This window comes from Colletotrichum godetiae, assembly GCF_030913485.1.
Source record: "Colletotrichum godetiae strain CBS 193.32 chromosome Unknown BDP55scaffold_16, whole genome shotgun sequence".
Classification (NCBI taxonomy): Eukaryota; Fungi; Ascomycota; class Sordariomycetes; order Glomerellales; family Glomerellaceae; genus Colletotrichum; species Colletotrichum godetiae.
Window position 1 is genome coordinate 816220 of NW_026851264.1, and position 14530 is coordinate 830749.

General features: G+C 51.7%; 5 protein-coding genes across 5 annotated transcripts; 3 read left to right on the forward strand and 2 right to left on the reverse strand.

Moving 5' to 3' along the window:
• Positions 1-1007: 1007 nt before the first annotated feature.
• On the reverse strand, positions 1008-1888 carry BDP55DRAFT_103228 (uncharacterized protein). Its single transcript, XM_060565316.1, has one exon. It carries the CDS (start codon positions 1677-1679, stop codon positions 1095-1097), a length of 585 nt encoding a protein of 194 aa, XP_060430945.1. The 5' UTR covers positions 1680-1888; the 3' UTR covers positions 1008-1094.
• Positions 1889-2088: 200 nt separating this feature from the next.
• Positions 2089-2691, reverse strand: BDP55DRAFT_661090 (uncharacterized protein). The gene has a single exon (XM_060574691.1). It carries the CDS (start codon positions 2586-2588, stop codon positions 2391-2393), a length of 198 nt encoding a protein of 65 aa, XP_060430946.1. The 5' UTR covers positions 2589-2691; the 3' UTR covers positions 2089-2390.
• A 3035-nt stretch (positions 2692-5726) lies between these two features.
• Positions 5727-7234, forward strand: BDP55DRAFT_103243 (uncharacterized protein). The gene is made up of 3 exons (XM_060565317.1): positions 5727-6134; positions 6238-6543; positions 6682-7234. The coding sequence occupies exons 1-3, from the start codon at positions 5994-5996 to the stop codon at positions 6868-6870; spliced, it is 636 nt and encodes a 211-aa protein (XP_060430947.1). The 5' UTR covers positions 5727-5993; the 3' UTR covers positions 6871-7234.
• A 2735-nt stretch (positions 7235-9969) lies between these two features.
• Positions 9970-11738, forward strand: BDP55DRAFT_661104 (uncharacterized protein). The gene is made up of 3 exons (XM_060574692.1): positions 9970-10619; positions 10710-11006; positions 11074-11738. Exons 1-3 carry the CDS (start codon positions 10428-10430, stop codon positions 11272-11274), a joined length of 690 nt encoding a protein of 229 aa, XP_060430948.1. The 5' UTR covers positions 9970-10427; the 3' UTR covers positions 11275-11738.
• Positions 11739-12410: 672 nt separating this feature from the next.
• On the forward strand, positions 12411-14264 carry BDP55DRAFT_631029 (uncharacterized protein; the record flags this gene model as incomplete). Its single annotated transcript, XM_060572239.1, has 1 exon — positions 12411-14264. The coding sequence occupies one exon, from the start codon at positions 12411-12413 to the stop codon at positions 14262-14264; it is 1854 nt and encodes a 617-aa protein (XP_060430949.1).
• Between the last annotated feature and the right edge of the window lie 266 nt (positions 14265-14530).

The following is a 14530-nucleotide window of genomic DNA, read 5'->3' on the forward strand; positions in this document are numbered from 1 at the left end:
CTGACGTTGGAATTCCGCAGCGCTCTTTGGTACCGAACTGGACGAACCCCGCACCGCCACTACGTTATTCCCGACAATACACTTCGACTGCTTGCTCTGATGTGGCGGATTGAACTTGAAAAGAGAGATATGATGACTGGGCTTGGATGCGGCACGTATTGCCTTACGATTGTGCTTGGAGAAGGAGAATCGGTCGTCTTAATAGTACAGCACTTATAGACATTGAGATGCTGTTAATCAGAGATGAACCCAGAGCGAGGAAGATTTCCAATGAAACATACGACGTGACCGCGATGATCGCGTTCTTCATATATTAAAACTATACCGGAAGGCACCTGATTCATCTTCACTCCTTCCTTCCCCGTGTTTCTCCTGGATGTCGGCTCTGAAGAAGGCAGTCGACACTGGCTCCTTCCCGCGATTGACGTTGGCAGCTTCACTTACATAAGCCCCCACCAACCGCGTCCCTCTTTCACCTCTCCCCCATCAATGTCAGCGTTAAGTAATAGTCCAAATCCCGTCACTTCTCGACAATAATCATCAATCGAATGACCTGCCGCAGGCGACATGGCCAAAGCGACGATAATGCTTCAGAGCATGCGCTGGGTCCGGCGTCGGCCTCAACCACCCGCAGATTCGACAATCCTACTGCGTCCAACATGCTGTCCTCGATACCCCTCCATCCTAGACCATCGACCACTATTTTGAGAACGACCGACTCGACGCCAGACAGCCATCGGCAATATCATTCGTACAGGTGTGCAACGCTCACACCACGACAAGAATTATATCTTTCATCTCCGCTTGCCCTGCGCCGAAGGCCATTTCCACTGCCCGAGGTGCACCAAGCGTCACGCTGCTGTAAGTCAACAGACAAACGCCGAATGGACGCGACTTCATTTGACCAAACAGGTCTATAAACTCAGATATCAATCTATGAAATCGCTTCTACCATCTCATCTCTTCATCTCCTCCATTCGTGGGGACTAATATCACATCTCCGCAATCCTCTGCCGCCTTTCCCAGCTAGAGTACAACTCTCTCCAGTTGTCCGGCGAAACACACCGCTCATACTTCAAAGGCTCCTCCTTCTCCTATCCCAGCAGCCAAGTCTCCAAAAAGCCCTTCGATTCGGTTGCGGCCTGCATACGGGCAAGCAACCGAGCGAATTCGAGCTCCCACTCCATGGCGGACTCGATCTCGAGAGTCAGCATGCCGGCCCATTTCACAGGAGCGTCGAATTGTCCCAGATACTCTCTATCTTCGTCCCTGAACTTGAAGACCGGCACGTCTGCCTCGAGAGCGGCATCGGGCTCCAGGCCCCAGATCCAGATATGCTCCATCAACCACGTCATCCGGTGCTCGGGGATCTTACCTAGGTTGCCCCCAAAGTGCATCACGATGTTGCGACCAAGATGGCCCTGCGCCAACCAGCCCTCGATCTCACGTGGAGTAAAATTGAGGTCAACAAGCATGGTCTGGTATATGCGAAGCAGGTTGTAGGCGTGGTCGTAGGTTTTGCAGCGGGTGAAGAACCAGGTCTGCATGGCAGGCAAGTCTTGGGGTATCTGGGGAAGTTCTGTCAGTACCATCGCTCTATGGAGAAAGCTGTGCGCGGGCTTGACTTCCTTCTCGTTGAGAAAGATCTGGTTCTTGGAGGTTGGCTGCTGTGGTGACATGTTTTCGGGGCTATCGACTACCTTCTCGTCGAGGGTCTGATCGTAATCGTCTCGTAAGTCATGTTATCTACCTGCTGATTAATCGTCTTTGGTGTTGTTAGGTTTGATGTGTAGTTATGCGTGCTTCTGTTGAATGGTGGTACTTACTTGATCGACTGTAAGATGGAGAGTATCTATCTAGATTCATGTGCCCGATGCTTTCTTTGGACCAATTACCTTGTTCTACGCAAGACATAAGCCATTTCATTGTGAACCAGAGTAGTTACTTCCCTTCTCATTGGAACAAACACCGGTGGCTTTGAAGTTCAAGTCACACAATCAATCTTTAGCAAAGGCATAGCGGGGAACAAGGAGCGTGATTACTGAATGGTATTGTTGAATCGTTGTCGAGAGGCAACTCTCAAAAACTAACTAAACTGCCACAGGTTTCCTTCGGCCCATCGTGAATAGGCAAGGCTGCGCTATTTGTCCTGCATCATCCAAGCTGCGACTACGATCAGGCAAGTGCTTCCATCTCAATTGGCGATACGCCGACTGAGTGCTCCGGGGGTCGGCTCAGTCGCGGGGAGGGTAGCGGACGGTCTATGCGGATACACATCCGCTACGACCCTTCAAAGTCAACACAGAAAGAACTCGCCACCCTAGGCATAACCCAAAACTGACGAGCAACCTCGCTGACGGGCATACCGTTGAAGCCATCAGGCCAGAAGATCATATGGCTAGCGGCGGGAGGTCTATTCGGGTCCACAATAGGCATAGATGCGAAGCGCATGCCGCGAACGGTGCGGACATACTCGCCCTTGGCCTCAAGAGCTCCTTCTTCTGGCGGAGACGCGTCTGGCCCGCCAGAAAGGCGGAAATGCGAGCCATGTACTCCTCGTCGGTGGCGGCACCAGCCATGGCGCCCATGGTCTCCTCGCCAAGGGCACCGAGCTCCGAGTCGACGTCCTTGGGGTTCCAGATATACTGGTTGTGGTCGAGCCAGGCGATGGTGTTGGCGTGCTTGTTGTCCTTGACGGGGGTCAAGGCGGCCTCCATGTGCTTTCCGAGCTTGGGGTCGCCCTCGGCAGCCCACTCCTGGAGCTGGGCGGGGGTGATGGCCGGGTCGAGGCCAGTCATGAGGAGGGCGTAGACGGAGAGGAGCTTCTGCTGGCCTTTGAGAGCGATGCAGCGGTCGAAGCCGAAGTTCTTGATGGTCTGCTCGTCGGTGGTGATCTTCTTGTCAGAGATGTCCTTGAGGAGGATCTCGGCGATGGACTTGGCGGTATTGGCTCCGACCATCATTAGTATGGGGGTCCGTTGCTGTCAACTGAATGGTAATTGAGTCTGGGCGAAGATTACGCTTTCTGATGCGGGCTATGTGTATGATGATGATGGTAGATGGAAACAAGGATTGAAAGTGAGTTATGGGGGAGTGGAAGGGGAAGAAGTAGTTGAGATAATAGAAGGGGAGTGTTGGAGGTAATAATCCTGTGGGGTTCGTTCGCGTGAAGCTTTGTTTGTAGACAAGGCCTTCTTTGAGAGCAAATAGGCAGGTTTTCGAGAGGGGGATAAGACTCTCTGTCTCTCTCTCCGTCTCGCCCCTGTTGTCGATAAACGGAGAGATTGGAGGTCTGGCACCATATGCAGCTGGCCGTTTGTCTCCGCCACACAGCACTATGAGCGGCACGACAGAGATTCATCCCAGGAGGCCTAGAGACCTGGCCAGGAATGGAACACATGGAGGTATGGGTCTGTTTGGGTGGGCATTCCTGCGTTGGTGAGTTCCCGTGAAGAGTTGCCCAAGACTGCCCTTCTAGTGGAACCCCTCCTTTGTAGAAGGATTGTCATGATAACCTCTGGTCACCAGCTACCTGGAGTTGTTTCAAAACCAACGTAATGAAGAGTGCCTCTTGGAAACTATGTCATTATTTAAACGTTCAAGGCTTCTGGATTCTAGCATCTGTAGCCATCCGCTATTACTTGAACATCTTGTTTCAAAGTAAACATGCCCTGACTCCTGTTGGTGTAGGATTGGCTGATTCCAGCAGACCTATCGCGCAGGCGGTTGGCTTCTTGAGGCTGAAGCCATCCGCGTCACGCTGCCATGCTATCGTCACTCGAGGGAGCGTCAGTCGGGTCATAGTTTCTTGAGGAGTCGTCACTTAAGGTGTCACTCGAACCGTCGTAGATCACTCGCTCTACTTCCTCCACCGGCCAAATAGCTTCCCGTATGCGGGCTGCCATGTAGTCAACGGTATGCCCAGTGTACCAACTTCCTTCATCTCTGTCCCAACCATTCAATATCTGATAGGAGACTCGCGACATTACGGCGCAACTCCAGACGAGGTTGTTATGGGTCGTCATGGCATATCCTTTTCTGCTGTCCTCGGATAGGATGACCCAGATATTGTGACGGAACCACCAGGTGTATACATCCTTCGTAATAAGGCGAACGTTGAAAAAGTTCTTCTTGATCATCTCGGCAAGTAATGACTTGCCCCTGGCAATCATCCACTCCTAGATAACGACGCTGTCGAGGCCGAAGAAACAGCCAAGGCATTTGTATGTCGCCCACAGGAGGCGTTCCTCTTGCTTATTTCCATAGCGGCATAGATCGAATCCGAAGTCTTCTCGTGTTTGCGGATCCGTGGGAGGCTCGCAGGTACCGGCTTTGATGGATTCGGCGAGATAGTGGTGGGTATCTAGTCGTTTGTGCTTCGCGGGGCACAGGGCCATGTAGTTGGCAGCATCGATATTGTGGGCTTTCTCCCTCTGACACTTAGTGCTGCAAAACCATTTGGATTGACAGTCACCGCAGTGGCGCGCGAACGTGGGTTCTTTGCAGGTTATACAGCGCCATTTGCCATTGTGAACGGGAATGGGTGCTGCCGTCACCGTCGGTAGTGTTCTTCGTTCGGATTCGCGACCACCTATATGGGATAGAACAAAGAGAGACATGGCTATCGAATGTTGAACCCGATGGGCAGTATGGTATGATGTTGATTCGATGTCGTTTTCAGGAAAGGACGCGTCGGAGAAGAAGTTTTGAGAGGATGTTCGTCGATGTCGATGATTCGAAATAGGGGTAGATGGGAGACCTTCAGACAAGGGAAGGAACGCGTTAGCGACGGAAGCAAAGAAGGAAGGAAGGAAGGAAGGAAGGAGGTAAACCGAATTGCTACCGCTATGTTTGTATCTTGGACCTTCCACGAAAGCCGCGAGGAAGGACTGGACATCTCAGGTCCTTTCCTAATGCTTTGCCTACCGTACCTGCCTCCTGAAATTAAAAGCCAGCTCACGTGCTGGTTCTGTCGTCCAACTGCTCTAAACGCATCGCACCAAGGAGGTCTGCCTCACATCATACAGCGCCGTCTTGCTCGGGCATTACGGCAACGGAGACCACACGAAAGGGAGAAGAGACGGGCTCAAACACGTTGGACAATCACTGCAAAGTTTCCCTGGGCACTGCTGCAATATTGGAGCACGCGAACAAGGCTTCAATTTGGCCACAATCTGTACAATTCAATTCCACAGTACCTCCCTCTAACCGCCACTCCGGGCTGCATCGAAACGGGAATCACCGCCTCGCCCTCAGATCTGACAACGAGGTCGACTGTGCTCCTTGCAGAGTGTTATTCGCCATCGGAGTTGACCGCGGATCAGAAAGTGAAAAGCGATACAAATTCCCATCGTCTGTGATACTCAGCAGGTGGCGATAGATGCACATCGAGTTCTTGGGCGACGGATCGAAAAGTTTGCGTTTCCCATGTCTGCAGTATGGCAACATGCAACTTACGGATACAGAAATTTCCGTTTTGGATCAAACAATGCCCTTGCAGCTGCCACGGTGTGCCACGGTGTGCACAGGTACGCACACCGTCCAATCCCCTTACTTCATCTCAGCTCCAGAAAAGCTTCCGTCTCAGCCGTGACGGCCGTATTATTGAGTTTGCTTGTCAATCACCGTTTATTCGTCAAAGCCGTGCAGCGTGGGAGGGACACACAGGGAAGGCACAAGGGCAACTATAAACCAGGGCGCAAAACGGAGGATTAGGCGGTCCCGTGCTTCCCCTCTTCTCGAAGCTCGATTTTCCTTTATAAACGAAGAAGGCCCCATCCCCTCATCTTCGATCCCTCTCACGATTCTCGATCTCTACACGATTCTGCCCCCTCCACCGATCGACGTCATCAACTGACTTTGTTCCTATTTCCAAAACTGGCAACCGCCCCGCTCTTACGTTCCCGACGATTGGGCCACCCTGCTGCGACGGATTCCAGTCCGTTTTCCAAACCGGCCGAGTCCGTTCCTGTCTTCCATCATTTCCAGAGTCAATGGCCCGGACCCCGGCAGATCTGGCCACGCCCTTGCCGGCCCTGACTTCGCGACGCCGTCTCAGTGAACATGAGTGCAGCCACGAGCCGTTGGCGCCCATGTCCCTGAACCACCTCAAAGCGAGCGAGATCATCCAGAGAGTGCGTCTGCCTACCTAATGCGATTGCCAAAATTCAATCTTCAGAATACGATTCTCAAAATCAGGTCGTCCTGTGCTGACAAAGCTTCTCTTGCCTCACACAGGTTCATGGCGATGCAAACAATCTGCTTCGCAATATCCAAAGCCTGCTTCGATACAGCCGAGTACCTGACAGTGCCACCACACATGATGGTGGCCGGCATGTGCCAAGCGTCCTGCTCGGCAATCCAAAGCTGCTACACGCCCAAAAGATCTCCCAGCACATTACCGGAGATATGGCGGAGCTGGTAGCCATCTCTCAGAAATCAAAGGAGGCGGCCCTGCGAGTGAGACGCCCCAACCATTTGCGCAAGATCCGTCGCAAGCAACACGGGGCGGCCGAGCATACCATGGACCATCAAACAAACGACGTAAGTTACCACTGATTTCAATTCATATTCTTCATTTCTCCGACAGATACCATCTTCCTTATTTTCACGATTCGTCTTACAGCCCCTGTCTACGATTAGGGGGGCTACACTGAACATTCACTCACACTGAAGAAATAGAGTATGTCAGATCCCTTCGTCTGCCACAACTGCCACACCACCTTTACACCGCAGTGGCGTAGCGGACCCGCGGGGCCGCACACCCTCTGCAATGTCTGCGGTCTGATTCATGCCATGAGGCAGCGGAAGCAGGGACTAAGGCACAGCAACCGAGTCTCGGCGTCTTCCTCACTGTCGTTTTCTTCTTGAGCCTGCGGGTAAATCATTTCATCATCTTCGTATTTTTTGCCACGATTATTGGGGATTTGGATCTTGTTTGCGATTATGATACCATATGTTCGATTCACAGGATTTGACGTTTATCGATGGAGTTATGGGACCAAAAAACTGGAAGTCTGGTCAATGGGGTGGCTGAAGGTCTGGGATGGTCTGCTCTGTTACTTTGCTACTTCCTGGAAGGCTGGGACAAAGCCTGGGTGCCGCTTCTGGGCGTCGGCGTCTGGTTGTTTGGTACTCTGCGTGCCACGAGTGCCTTTCCACGCCTTCCTACTTTTTAGTCACAAGATCTTGCTCCAACCGGGGTCCGTCGGCGCAGGGTACAATATTACGGAATTTACAGTTACTGTCACGGTGTTCCCAATCAGGCTATCTATGTGATGAGAGTTTTTGACGCTAGCACTGTTTTTACCCAGCATTTGTGAAGCACAAATCACACAACGTGATTCCGCCTCCCCTTACATGATTTGTTGTTCTTGTTATTGTCGTGGCTGTTGCTAATAATGTCAGCAGATTTCTGTATTTCCCCCACGAGGGGTAGTTTATCTGCGCCTCTGTGTCTCTATAGACACGGAGGATTCGCACAATTGCATATTAGGCAACCGTACTGTTGCAGCATCTACCAAACTGAATACTGTTCAACACTATCTCACGAGGCGTAGTCCGTTGAGGGTATGCTGGCTGAGGGCATTGGCCCCCGGTCCCGGTCGTTGGGGGTAAACTCTGTACGAACGGTCTACCAGTCTCCAGTTTACCTTCGTGGCTCTGTCTTGTGCACCGTTCACCGTGTAATGGGCTGTTCTCTTCCGCTCTGCCTTCCATTCACATCTGTCTCTGGGTCGTCGTACCTGTCAAGCAATACGAATGCCCATGCTGAGACTTGAGGGGATCTCATCAGCCATCCTCATTCAAACTCCACTTAAGAGAAAAGCCCAACCTACAGTCTACCAAATCCAACGTGCCACTGTTGCCTTGGATCTTCTGTTCAACGCTTGATCGACTGGTATTCCGTGAAATGCTGCCTTGACACCTGTCACTGAGGAGGCCAAGAGACCTTCTGTCGTGTCTCCCGAGCGACACTGAGGTGGTAAGTCGATGGCATCTCAGCGGTCACCTTGACCCTGTTCTCCTGAACACTGACCCAAAACTATACCCAGGAAGTACCACAGGGCATATCACTGTAGCTCTAAGCGTTCTGTCTACCGGCTGCCCATAGGAACAACTAGATACTCCGTACGATTCCAACATTTTAAGATAGCCAAAGGCTTTGTTCAGAGTGAGTGTATAGGTCCTGATTCACACGATGAAAACACGCAGTCGTTCGGATACGGACTTTGGACAGGTTCACTCTTTTACAATAACACTGCCAATCATTTGAGTGTTCTTGCCTGACGTACCAGGAGTAAACAAATTCAAGTAAAACTCGGAGCTTTGAAGCAGAGTACTTTACATGTCAGTACGATGTAATATGCTTTCGCAGGCTTAGCCTCACGTGCGAAGATATGTTCAAATCTACGGTGAAGCTGGCAAGCGTTGAAGGAGGCCCTGGGCGAGCGAGAGGGCTGGCAGTTCTGGCTACGAGGTCCATTGACGAAGATGGAGATCCTACTCATTGCTCCAACGTAGGTAAATTTGTCCCCCCTTTTGGTATGTCTGCAACCCACCTGACTGTATACTTGTACGGCACTGATTTATCTTCTCAGTGGTATGGACATGTTGTATGATGTGATCTGTAATACATCCGATGCTAAAGCTTCTTGGGGTTTGTGTGAGCATCACATCCTCAACATTATTTCCTTTCACGAGGAAGCATGGGTGGCATGGTTTCGTAGTGTAGGGTTCAGCCGGGGTCGCAGATAGTATCGCTCGAGTATCAGAGTAGTCCCTGAAGACGGAACAGGATATGTTGGTTGTCTCTGGAGAGCCCGAATGCCTATACTGGCCCATGTGCCCACTGGAGAACGCCTTTCTTTCCGTCGGACAATGGCCTGCCGCCTGAGGTTCTAGTTACTTCATCCCTAGAGCATAGTTATCCTTACCACAGCACCCAAAGAGGCACATGACTGCTAAATGAAAGTAGTAAACATCTTCCAACGGTCTTCTAATTGTCTGAGTACTTGGTGTCGTGGGACTTGGTTCGTGAAGTTCCGACAGATTCCGGCGTAGTCGTCGCGGTTGTAGGCACAGAGGAGTAGGCAGGCCCAAATAGGTGAGGCCAAACCCTTCCATTTGATTCTCTCGATGCGCCAATGCCGCCGTTACCGCCATTGATAGACCTGGTACTCCGAGTAGTGAATAGATAAGTGGTTGAGATGCTGTCTACGGTGACTAACATGAGACAATAGTGGTGGGAATGTTGCCCCTATTGTACTCGAGAGGGCCTTGACTCTTCGACCTTCTTGTGTCACCACAACATATCGACTTCTTCATACCATATGATCAAACATCGATGCCTCTATGGATTTTCCGATTTCAAGTCAAGTGGCAAATTTCGAAAGATCATGGGAAAGGATTGTGGGCATGGGAAAGTGGACAGAAGAGCAAAGCTTTCATCCGAGTCCCGTCCCTCCCCAGACCTCCACCCCCCATTCTTCCTCTGTGCTCACTGATCAGTGCTCACCATGTATCACCCACCAAATCCTCCAGAACGCGTACGACAGAATTCGACGACCACGACCATAGAAGAGTGCGCTAGTAAACAAACACACTGTTTTGCCACTTGCTTTGGCCCATTGTAACCAGGCACGAAGTGAGGAGCAACTTAGAGACTTTTTTTTTGGGGGGCCCGTAGTCCGTAAGACTAGGGGTCCGTTTCCGTTGATGGGCAAAAAAGGCCTAGACTTTTCAACGGAGCACAGAGGGTCCAACTCTGTTGTCACAAAATGATGGGGGAAATGGGCGGATAGGTGAGAGATTTGACCCTGAACTGAGGCGGAGAGATTTCCGCCAATCAGATACCAAAACATAGACGCGGAGAGACTTCCTATTGGCCGTGAAACGGAAGCAGAGATAGAAAGAAGGAAGCCAGTCCCTTGCAACGCCGCCCAACTGCAGCGATAACAGTGGCACAACCTACTGTGTACTTGACAAGTTATGGATGCACGTTGGATTCCTTCCCCAGCACCCAAAGCTGCCAGTGATCAAACAGTGACCAAAGGGGGCCGAAGTTCCAGTGGCAGAAACTACGAGGTATCCGTCATATAGCGTAGGTTCGCTCGCTGTTGTTGGCCGTCTCGAGTCGCCCCTCCAAAAGGACGGGCCTTTGGGCGCATCGAATTTGATAAAATCGCAGTGCCTCAGCACATCCGATCCCTCACCTAAATCCCCGATCCTGTCACTCTTTTCCATGCCAACTTTTGCATCGCACCGTCGATCAGGTTTCCGTTCAATTTGCCATCCAGACCGTATGCTATTCAGCTGAATTACCGATCGATTTCTTGTGATCGAAAATTTGGGATCGCGATCCCAAAAGCTCAATTTCCGATCCATCGACAACCCGGATTTCCATCAATTTTCATCGATATGCTCCCATGGTTTCTGTCAAAGCTGATGCCCAGCTGATCCACAAACGGTCCAAGCTCGGGTTACAGACGCCGGAGGGTGCGAACGCATTTGTGGTTGCTGATGTTGATGCTGCTGCTGATGCACCGCATACAACCGATGCCTACGCGCCACCTTCCATGTCCTTTGATCAAATCAAGGCGGCTGAGATGATACAGAGGGTGAGTTTGATTCAGTAACGATGTTGGTCTCATCCCTTGATGGTATCGATCGGGTCGTACGGGCGTGAAGCGCTAACACTCAGGAAATAGATTCACAATGATGCGAGACAACTGCTGCAAAATATCCAGGGCCTCGTCGATGGCTCCTGTTCGAAGACCGGCTGCGAATGCGGCAGCGACCTTCCCGAGGAGATGACAAGCAGCTCCAGGATACTTGCTGCGCAGAGTCTATCGGAAGTCATCGCCGGCAACCTGGATGAACTGGCGCTCTTGTCCTACCGAAGCGCCACGGATGCAGAGCGAGAACCAAATCTGCGCGTGAGCCCAAAAACGACGAGGAAAAGGCGCTATTCCAACGTGGCGGCGTTTGATCGCACTTCAAAAGTCGTGAGTTGTTCTTTCTCTCTTGTCTTTTTCTAAAGGAAGGCATCAACTAAAGCGGTTTCGATGACAGAAGCGCGTGGTCAACGAGGATCCCAGCTGCCACATGTGCCAGGTTACGAGCACGCCGCAATGGAGGGACGGACCCGACGGCCGATGGACGCTCTGTAACGTTTGTGGACTGTTATATGCGCATCGGCTGCGCAAAGCCAGCCCGAGTAAACCAGGCATGATGTCTCCTAGGTCCCCAAAAGCATGCGAAGCGGCTGAGTAAATGGCGGTGAAAGGATTCATCGCGGAGGCAAAAGTCATTGCGGCGAAAAGACCAACCGTATTCTGCATTTCAGTGAGGCGTTCTTGGAGTACACGCAGGGCGCCAGCGATGGGTGAATCTTTCAGCAGTCTTTTCTTCCTACCTTAACTATACGATGCCTGATGGAGCTGCAATAATTCAACGATAACCATGGTGCGAATGATCTGGTGTATTCATAATCCACCGTATTATCTGGACGGGAACCCACCTACCTGTGTGCCTATGCCGCCTTACCATTGCCATTCCGAAATTCCTCCATATTAAACGGCACTTCGACGAAACCAGACACAGTTTCTCCTATCCTCAGAATACGGATATTATGTAATTCAAAATGAAACGGGCATCTCGGGGTCCAAGAACCAGAAACTTGAGCAAGTGACGTCAGAAGCCGCCAATCATCCGGTCACACTGAACGGACTGCGGGCAGTCGCGAATAACAACGGGGGGGGGGGGGGGGAGGGGAAGACGGCACGGCGGGAACTTGGAAGGCGCAAGATGCAGGGCGCAAAAAAGAAATAAAAATAAAATAAGATTGTCAACCTACGTACACTTCTTGAAATGGAAATAGCCACTTGCGGGCGGCGAACTTGCTTTCGATTCGACTCTATTCAACTTCGATGAACATGCTGCAGGCGAATCTTTGTTCATCGGCTTCAACGTGTGTTTAGATCCGCCACTCTGCTACTACTGTTGTCAGCCTTCAATCCTCACGAAAAACGCTCTGAAGGACGCCAAGCACATCAGCTTCCAACGGACCAGCACCGCATGACTCGACATATTCCCGTGGGCAGAAAGAGACAAGATTTCGCCACGGTCTTTTTGGGAACCGTTCGCTGATTTCAAATTTCAAGTGATTACCTTCACGAAGCATCTACATCATCAGCCAGTGTGTACATGTACTATTAGGTATCATGAGCCTGGCCAGACCGATGCAAGCCCAAGTACACCAACATACTACGCGCCGGCAGTCTCCGCGCAAACTTCGCCTTTGCTCTCTGTCACCGGCATCCAGACTGAGCATCTACACGGCTGTCTATCAAGATCACATGCGGCAGATAAGCTAGAGAACCGACTTATTCAAGTCATCCGGGCCGGCTATGGCCCAGCCTGTACGCGCAAACGAAGACGATGTCCAACTATCCCGAAATATCGAGACTACCGCCGAACCCCCCGCGTCGAATACCATCCAAGGCTTTGGTTTCCTGATAGGATTTATCGAGGACGATGTAAATCGTCTTGTGGTCAGTTGCGCAAGCGACAACTCGGTCCTGTTTACGGGTCACTCCCCGGCTGAGCTGTTTGATTTGGGAGACTTGGAGAGCATCTTTGGACCAGACGATATCGATACCCTGATGACCCGGCTAGGTTTTCTCAAGGAGGAGAGAGCTGATGGGATCACCACTGGGCGTGCTGTGTTCAGCCTTTCGGTTCTTACGAAGGAAGGCGAAACCGCACAATTTTGGTGCTTCATGCACCTGGACGGGAACTCTCCAGCACCCGGTATGGTTGTTTGCGAGTTTGAGCCCCCGGACGACGCTTCTACCTCGACAACGGAACATGGAAGTCACACAAGCGACGTTACGACAAAGACCTCCCGGATGGCCCGAAGGATTGGAAGCGAAGGCGGGGAGTTCAACACCATGCAGGCAATTGGAATAATGTCAAGGATACAAACGTCCTTCGCCGCCATGGCGAATTTGACGGCCGTCCCCGCCACCATTGTGGCCACGGTGAAAGAAGTTACTGAGTTCGACAGAGTTGTGTTGTACCGGGTTGACGATCTCCTGGCCGTAACAATACTTGACTCTTCTGACAGAGAATCAGACAGATCTCATCGATGCATACACCTCACTAGATCCCGTCGCACCGGTGACGACTCACACTCACAACCTTTTCCGAGCCAGCTCAGGCTTCTATACGATCGCACAGCGCAACCCTCGAGACTTGTGCACAAGACCGAAACTTCTCAAAAGCCTCACCTCGTCGACCTTGACCAATCATATCTTAATACGGCTTCCCCAACCTTCTTCGAGGAACTTAAAGCAGAGGACAAAAGTGCTCGCTCGTCCATGGCCATACCAATCAATGCGTGTGGGAAGCGATGGGGTCTAGTTGTCTGTTACGCCTACCGACCTGAGGGAACGCGGATTTCCATCCCGAAGCGCCAGATTTGCGAATTCATCGGCAGCACATCCGGCTGCGCTATCGAGAGGCTGTCATACGCCTCAATGCTGGCCGGCGCTGAACTACCACGAACAAGGCGCGAACCAATTCAATTGCCTGGCGAGAGCGATGCCGCATCACGAGATCTACTGCGTCTCTTCGCCGCAGACTTTGCCTTAACGTCCGCCACCGGAGAGATTGGTAGACTCGGTGAGCCGAGCGAGGAGTCTTACAGGGAGGCGTTGGCCATTGTGCGGTCTATTCAACCACATAAAAGCCAATCTGTCATCGTTTCATCCGACGTGACGGCCGAGCTGCCTGATGTAGGGATCCCCGGTGTGCGCACCATATCTGGGCTACTGTGGGCGCCGCTGCAGATGTATGGCGGTGACTTCGTTGTTCTCTTCCGACACAAGCAGACTTCATCGCTCGCATCAGGCGAGGGCGCACCTTCGACATCGTCCACCGAGCCTCAAGCTGTCTCCGCATCAGTCTCTGCCTGCGAGTGGTCTGACAAGCATGTTCGAATGGCTACAGCCCTCGGCTCGCTCGGTCGCCAATTGCCGCGGTCGCCACAGCTCAAGGACGGGGTCTCCATGGCCCTTCAGTCCGCGCTTGCGGTAGCTAAGCTGGAGCCTTATGTGTACCGCGCTGTGGGCTCCATAGTCGAGAGCCTCGATAACACATTAGGAAATCTTGGGGAGCAACATGTTGCATATGACGACGTTGATCAAGCCTACTTTTCATCTAGAGCACTTGCATACTTGCTCAACGACATTCGTAGCTAGCAACTTGACATGTTCCACGACTTGAAACCGTAGTATATTGGATGCACTAGAAAGTCAACTCGTCGTGTTAAGGAGTCTAAGTCGGTCTGTCTTCGTGACGGAACAGCGGACTTCGTTATCCCTAACGGAAGTCGAGATGTGAGCGGAGATTCGAGATGCTTTTTACTTCGCAAACCAGAGCGGCCTTCAATCCAGCAAAGTAATCGCATCACAATGGGCGCTGACATCCTTATCCATGCCATCAGATAAGGGATAATAATGCTACC

What these genes read in the sequence shown, in the direction of transcription:
- BDP55DRAFT_103228 (XM_060565316.1), bottom strand. Translation starts at nt 1,679, where the DNA reads ATGTCACCACAGCAGCCAACCTCCAAGAACCAGATCTTTCTCAACGAG.
- BDP55DRAFT_103243 (XM_060565317.1), top strand. Translation starts at nt 5,994, where the DNA reads ATGGCCCGGACCCCGGCAGATCTGGCCACGCCCTTGCCGGCCCTGACT. An exon ending in CGAGCGAGATCATCCAGAGA is followed by an intron (nt 6,135 to 6,237) that starts GTGCGTCTGCCT and finishes TGCCTCACACAG; the next exon opens with GTTCATGGCGATGCAAACAA. An exon ending in TGGACCATCAAACAAACGAC is followed by an intron (nt 6,544 to 6,681) that starts GTAAGTTACCAC and finishes CTGAAGAAATAG; the next exon opens with AGTATGTCAGATCCCTTCGT.
- BDP55DRAFT_661090 (XM_060574691.1), bottom strand. Translation starts at nt 2,588, where the DNA reads ATGGGCGCCATGGCTGGTGCCGCCACCGACGAGGAGTACATGGCTCGC.
- BDP55DRAFT_661104 (XM_060574692.1), top strand. Translation starts at nt 10,428, where the DNA reads ATGGTTTCTGTCAAAGCTGATGCCCAGCTGATCCACAAACGGTCCAAG. An exon ending in CGGCTGAGATGATACAGAGG is followed by an intron (nt 10,620 to 10,709) that starts GTGAGTTTGATT and finishes CTCAGGAAATAG; the next exon opens with ATTCACAATGATGCGAGACA. An exon ending in TTGATCGCACTTCAAAAGTC is followed by an intron (nt 11,007 to 11,073) that starts GTGAGTTGTTCT and finishes TTTCGATGACAG; the next exon opens with AAGCGCGTGGTCAACGAGGA.